The 6,813-nt window shown below is 40.6% G+C and overlaps 2 protein-coding genes across 2 annotated transcripts in view; both read right to left on the reverse strand.

Annotated features, from left to right (window-relative positions):
- The window catches only part of LOC130479078 (metallothionein), a 118,900-nt gene that overhangs the window by 36,580 nt on the left and 75,507 nt on the right, over window positions 1–6,813 (reverse strand). The gene's annotated exons all lie outside the window — the stretch shown is intronic.
- On the reverse strand, window positions 381–6,813 carry SLIRP (SRA stem-loop interacting RNA binding protein). Its single transcript, XM_056851843.1, has 4 exons — window positions 6,735–6,813; window positions 3,764–3,822; window positions 2,445–2,552; window positions 381–455 (listed from the first exon to the last, which is right to left on the reverse strand). Exons 1-4 carry the CDS (start codon window positions 6,808–6,810, stop codon window positions 381–383), a joined length of 318 nt encoding a protein of 105 aa, XP_056707821.1. The 5' UTR covers window positions 6,811–6,813.

Raw genomic sequence — 6,813 nt, forward strand, 5'->3', positions numbered from 1 at the left:
AATCTTCTACTGACAACTTACACAAAGAACAAAGGAAAAACTGGATTGCTCCATTACACAATCTAGACTTTAACTATGCTATACCCCTCTGTCTGCAGACAGGTGAAGCTCTATGCTGTTGTCTTAGGTTGAGAGCATATTCCCTATTAAATATTGAGTTCTACGTAGTGAAAACTGCTTATTCCATCACATTATGCTCCCTATGTACATAGTTTATTCTCATGTACTTGGCAAGGGGGAAAGGTGTTGTAAGTTGTTGTTACTCTGCCGTGACTGTATAGTACATTTTTACTTAACAAGCTGAATTCATTTGAGATTAATACATATCCATAAGTTTATTTTATGTTCTTTACATGGCAGTGAAATAAAGTCTCCTTCCTTTAACTGTTGTCAGTGGTTGTTCTGTCAGACTGTTGGTGTGGAAATCCTCTATTTCTTTGAAGTTTAACATCAAGCTGAAAAATTAAGATACACAAAGTAAGTAGTAACAGAAACAAGCTTAGTCATTAGAATTCTAGTCCATACTCAAAGCTACCAAATCATTATGGTTGTGATTCAGCAGTCATCTGCACAAGGAGAAAGCTATAAGTCAACAACTTTTTATATCTCAGCTTTCTATTCATCTGCTGTAGTAGTTTAGTATTAGTCTTAAGTAGTTCACCCACAACTACATCAAATATCATGTATGGGTCTCTAACACTTCCTTCAGTTGGGTGCACATAGTGATGTGGGCCAGGGAGTGATTTGGCCAGTTCGATATCATTACAGCAGTGTCTACATGGTCACGCTGTTATTTAATACATGTTTACTTGAAGAAGAATGGTAGTGTTTGAAAACCACTTGGTTGCCACATTTCTGAGAGCCTTCTTGCATTAAAGCTTATTTCAAGCCCAATATGAAATACCTTTGCTGTTTGTTTTGTTACAATCTACTAATTGAAACAGGTTACTGTTCTGAAAGCTTTAGAAGAAACTGTAAGCCAAGGTACAGACTTGGCAGCTTACAAGGCCCTTTCTGAGCTACTGTATATTTCAGGATACAGATGGAAAACTGTGAATGGGGAAAAAAATCACAGAAAAATAGGATGAGATGAAAGGTTCTAGCTTAGGCTCACTCTGATAGGCAATTCATTCACTCTGCTTGTTCCGAAAATCAAACAGCAGTCTGTATTAGTTATACCCCGCTCACAGATTTTGTGCAATAGATAAAACCATCCAAAGAACTATCAAGTTCAACCACTTGGATTGTCCGGGAGAAGGGGAGGGGATAAATCAGATGTGTCATTCGAGCGCAGTGGAGACACTGCTAAACAGGCTCTACACCAGAGGTGTCAGACTCAATTGTTACGAGGGCCGGATATGACAGAAATGTCACCTGGTCTGGCTGGGACATGCCTCGCAGCCCAGAACGAGAGGGGGGGGTAACTGCCTTGGCTGGCTTGCGGGCCGGGTAAGAGCTCTCAAGGGGCCGGATCTGGCCCACAGGCCTTATGTTTGACACCCCTGCTCTAGACCTTACCAAGAAGGTTTATATGCCAAATGGACAACAGCCAACAACAGCTACCCAGAAGACCTCAGTTAGCCTATATAGGGAAAAGCAGTCTTTCTTAAGATTATGAACTTCATAGGTATAGGTAATAGCCAGCATCCTGGAATAACTAAACAACCAAGCAAGTTCTTCCTCACAAAGTTTAGGGTTCCCCTTTTCTCTCCCACGCTGCTGCAAACTCTCTCAACTCTGAAGTAGGTTAGTCTGAGAAAGTGACTATGGCAAGTTTTCTGATTGATAAGAGAGCTGAACACAACTTATTCAATAATCTATGTAGAGATGCCATTGGCTGTTCACAACACAGTGCCTCTCCCTTTCCCCCAAATTGCTGACACTACAAGACTTATGTGGGCCAAAAAACCATGCAGTTCCAGCAGCTGCAGTGAGGAAGCAGACAAAATCACTGTCCTATCAGCAGCACTTCCACTGATGGAAGAGATTGCCATTGTCACAGAAGTGGCATTTATTTAGGCATCGATTAAAGTAGTACTGATTAAGAAATTACAGTAGAGAGAAACTGTGTTTCTCTGCATGGACCTTCCTATTCTACTATCATCTGGTTTTGTGAAAATGGTAAGCCATCTTGAACTCACCCAGCCTAATCCTGGCACCATTTGTTAATGCAGCAGGAGAAGGGGGCTATCTTGCAGTCCTTCATTTGCCAGCTACTGCTGCAGCAATGCAACCAAGTGCTGAGATAAGGCTTGGAGAGCCATGGCTAGGCTAAATCTTTCTTGTTAACATAAGCCAAAAGTTCATTGAGACAATTTATAAAATAAGGGTTGCAATATACAACAAGCACGTGGATCTAGTTAATTCTGTATCTGTTTGAACATACTCTTTAAATGCTATTTCAAAAGCAAAAGAGAAATAACCAGGTACCACAAGCCTCTTACCTTAACTCCCTCCAGGATATGATTTTCTTTCTGCAAAACATTCTTTAGGCTTTCCTCTGTAGAAAATCCAACCCAGCAAATGCCTTTGTGGAAACCTGTTTCTTTTTCCTAAACAGAGCCACAAGTACATACATTTCAGCTGAGTTCCACTTCCAGACAACTGGACACCTATATGGTCAACTGCCCCTGCAATGTAATAGGAACACTGCCACCGGCTGCCTTACAGTAATCTGGCTAACAGTGTAGTCATGACAAGAAAGTAGACATCAAACTATTAAGGGACAGCAATTTAAGGCATCTAAGAAGTGCTGCCTTGAAAACCCTATGGGGTCGCCATAAGTCAGCTGTGACTTGACTGCAAAAAAAAAAAGTGCTGCTTGACACACACCCTCAATTACCAACCTCAAGGCAACGTGCAGAGCAAATGGTATGTGGCTCTTCTCAAGGCAGTTCAATTGCATGCCAAACTGGACAGGCAACGGAAGGAATTTGAATGAAATAATTTTCCAGAAAAAGTGGCTTCATCAAATAATTGCTGGATCTTGTGATTGATTGCTGGTAGATGCTGACGACCGCTCACCTTCCCAGATTTCCCTCCCCGCCCCCGTGCAAATGGCCATTTCCTATCCCAGGGTTGCTTTATGTATTTAAAAGGAGAAAGTGTGTGCATTTAATATTAGGCGAAACATGCGTGCATTTTTATTTACTGCTACGCAAATAGCAACCCTCAAGTAAGAGGTTTGCAGATATGATGCAGGAAAAAGCAAGCAGAGCAATAAGCCACACAAGGAAGCAAAATGCAGTGTACAGAGAGTTCCACATAGTGTATACAAATACAGTTCTGAATGCAACAAAAATAATACTGCAACACTTAATAGTTTGATATACTATACTTCTTTCAGATGCATATCTTTATTTCAAAAAGTCATTTAGTGTTCAGTATGCAAGCAGGCTGTATTATCTGATCGTTTTTATTTTTTGCCCACCTTAAATTTAATCTATTTTTTCATAATTTGCATAGGCAGCTAAAATGTGAATCTACTCCACAGTAACGTGGTATGAGTTTCAGAACAGTATCAATATTTAGAACCTTCACCTGGGACTAATTCATTTCCAAGGTGGAAAAAAATATTTTATTGGGGCAATAAAAACCAGATTTTTAACGTTATTATCCATAATACAATGTTATATTATAAACTTACACAATGATCATTAGTCTACTAATCAACCTTTGCCTCATCTAATACTCTACCAAAGCTCAAGTGCTACCTGAATCTGAGTCACAACAACATGCATCTACTTAGAAGAAAAATACTTACGAATGGCAGTATGCATTTTCTCACAGTACCAAACTGGCTAAAATATTCTCTTACTTCATCTGTCAAAAACAAGAAGGGATGGAATAATTTGAGTAAAGGCTTTGCACTTTGCATGTCTCTCTGAAATTTAAAAATGCCCACACTTTAATGAAAAGGTTTACGGTTAGCAGAATTATGTAAAAAAGGAAAACCAAGTTCTCTAGCCAAATCAGCACATATGTATACACACCCATAACTTGTTTATAGAAGTAATTATATGTACTAATTTTATAGAAGTAATTATATGTACTGATTTTATTTCTGTAGTTATATTGCTATTAACCCTGAAGCAAAAATTCATTAGCTTAAGAATGGAGCCCTCTGCTTTAATAAACACGCATTTCCACCAAATTTTCTCGGTCCATCTTTAGTTATTATTGTATATGTGACAACTCTTCACAACTGTGTTTAGATGGTTCCTCTCTAACATCGTATAGACAAGAATATTAATAACACGGGGCTATATATGAAAAACCCAAGTTAGGACACCACTCAGAGGAGTCATCCGAGATCTTCCTCTTAGCGTAACTAATCTGTCTCAGAGCTGTGCAGCAATGACGTCATTATGTGCATTGTGGAAGAAGGCCAGAATACAAATGTAGCATGGATTTTTCTATGGGGAAAAAACACACACATTATGTAATCAAGGCCAAGTGTCTACTTTGCTGTGATTACACACACTATGAAGATGTCACATTACATATTACTCCATTATTGGATCACGTTCCCAATAACAGCCATGTCCTTTTGACTCTGTTCTTCAAAGCCAATATTTCAGAAATATCTAATGTTATTTTGAAACTCCTCCAGAAAAATGACAAAAAGTCCTGTGGCATTTTACAGACTCAGTAAATTCTAAAGCAGTCTCATTCTACACTGTTCAAAAAACACAGTAACAATTTTTTGTTTTCTTGTTAATATAAACTCACCAGCATGATGTGGCCTGAGAAGGCCTGGTTCCAAACCCTTGTCCAGTCATTAATTAAATTGGGCTAGCTTGAATAATAATTATGTGTTCAAAATGTTTCATACAGATTAAGAAAAAAAAGGAAAGAGGAGAAACCTCTGATGGAAGACAGGAAAAAATGCTAAGCAACACAGGTTGAAAGGCGTCCATCTAACAACTTGTAGCTACTACAAAATTATACAATATAGTAGTAACAAAACTACAAAGAAATTGCAAGACGTGTATTGCAGTCTACATATAATGAGCAAAAACAAATGAAGCCATAACTTCAATAAGCATGTGCTTCATTGTCTTATACTACCCATATTTCATAAAAGAATTGCTTCATTTCTTATGATAGCTACAGATACAGTACGAAGAAGAGATTTCAAAATAGGATAATAGCTGGCAGATCTGTCACTGTTTTGGTTTTGTGTTATAGTATCTACACTTTTTTTTTGGTTTTTGCTCATTGTATGTAGACTGCAATACATGTTTTGCAATTACATTGTACTTTTGTTACTACTATTTTGTATAATTTGTAGTAGCTACAAGTTGTTAGATAAATGCCTTTCAACCTCTGCTGCTCAGCATTTTTTTTCCTGTCATACAGATTAAGAACAAGTACAATGTAGAATGTCTGAGGCTATTGTATTTTGGCCATGTTATGAGAACACAAAAGTTACTGGAAAAGACATAAATGCTAGGAAAAGTTGAAGGCAGCAGGAAGAGGAAGACCCAACATGATAGATTGATTCAATCAATGAAGCCACAGTCTTCAATTTGCAAGACCTGCGCAAGGCTGTTAACAATAAGATATTTTGGAAGTCATTAATTCATAGGGTCACCATAAGTCTGATGGCACTTAACAGAGAGACAATATAGTGGTTAATGTGGAACTAGGACTGGGAGGATCTGGGTACAGATCGCCACCCCACCAATAGCACCCTAGCAGATCTCCCACCCGACCCTTGCCTGCACACAGACTAAGAATTCTGAACAAATTCGTGGAAGGCAGGTCCATCAACGCCTACTAGCCATAATGAAACCTCCATGTTCAGAGGCAGCAACCCTCTGAGGCAACCAAAGAAGTCAGGGCTCTGGCGTTCTCCACATCCTGGGGAACCTGTTTGGCCACTGTGTGAACCAGATCACAGGGCCAGACAGACCATCTGATCCATCTTAGGGAACCCTGGTTAGGAGTGGAAGGGGAGCATGGCAGAGGCGTGAGCGTGTCAGACTGGGCTCTGGAAAACCCAAGTTCAAATTACCACTATGCCATGAAATGCACAGAATGACCCTCGTCCACTCTCAGCCTAACCTCCCTTGCATTCATGGCCCATTACCAATGCTGATTTCTCCACACCCATCTCTCCCCTGGACATCACAGACTCTTCTGCATATCACACCTAATCCCATCAAGCCTGCTATTCACATTTACATACTGTTCCTCTACTTAAAGACCGATGGATTCACATTCTAGCTGTATCTGAAGAAGTGAGCTGTGGCTCACGAAAGCTCCTACCCTACCAGAAAATATTCTTGTTAGTCTTTAAGGTGCTACTGGACTCTTGCCCTTTTTGACTCCCTCAGAAGGTTGTTGTGAGGGGTAAGAGACAACTGCACGCACCGCCCCAAGTTCATTAGAAGAAAGGTGAGATGAAAATGCCCAGAGAAGAGTCTGCAATAGTTTAAATACCCCCAAGCAAGAAAAAGCTGAAGTCCAACACCCGCTTCCATCCAGTTCGCTGGTTACCCCTACGCTTTTGATGCGGGGAGAAAACCCAAAAAGACTCGCGATCCCAGCATCAAGCCGGGCGGCAGGGAAGCGGAGATGACGCCAGTCTCTCCCAACGTGTTGACTGCAGCCTAAGGGCACCGAAATAATAAGACTGGAGTAACTCCGCCAAGGATTGCGCCGTTAGGCAGCAAGGGCCTCGTAACTGTCACACAGAAAAGGACGGCCCCTCTTCCGCCCTCACTCACTTGCCGAGGCAGTCCAGGGCACGCGAGCCACGAACAGCTCGAAGAACCGCCGCGAAGCGCTCGCTGCCGCCGCCATCTT

Source organism: Euleptes europaea, chromosome 6, assembly GCF_029931775.1.
Source record: "Euleptes europaea isolate rEulEur1 chromosome 6, rEulEur1.hap1, whole genome shotgun sequence".
Lineage (NCBI taxonomy): Eukaryota > Metazoa > Chordata > Lepidosauria > Squamata > Sphaerodactylidae > Euleptes > Euleptes europaea.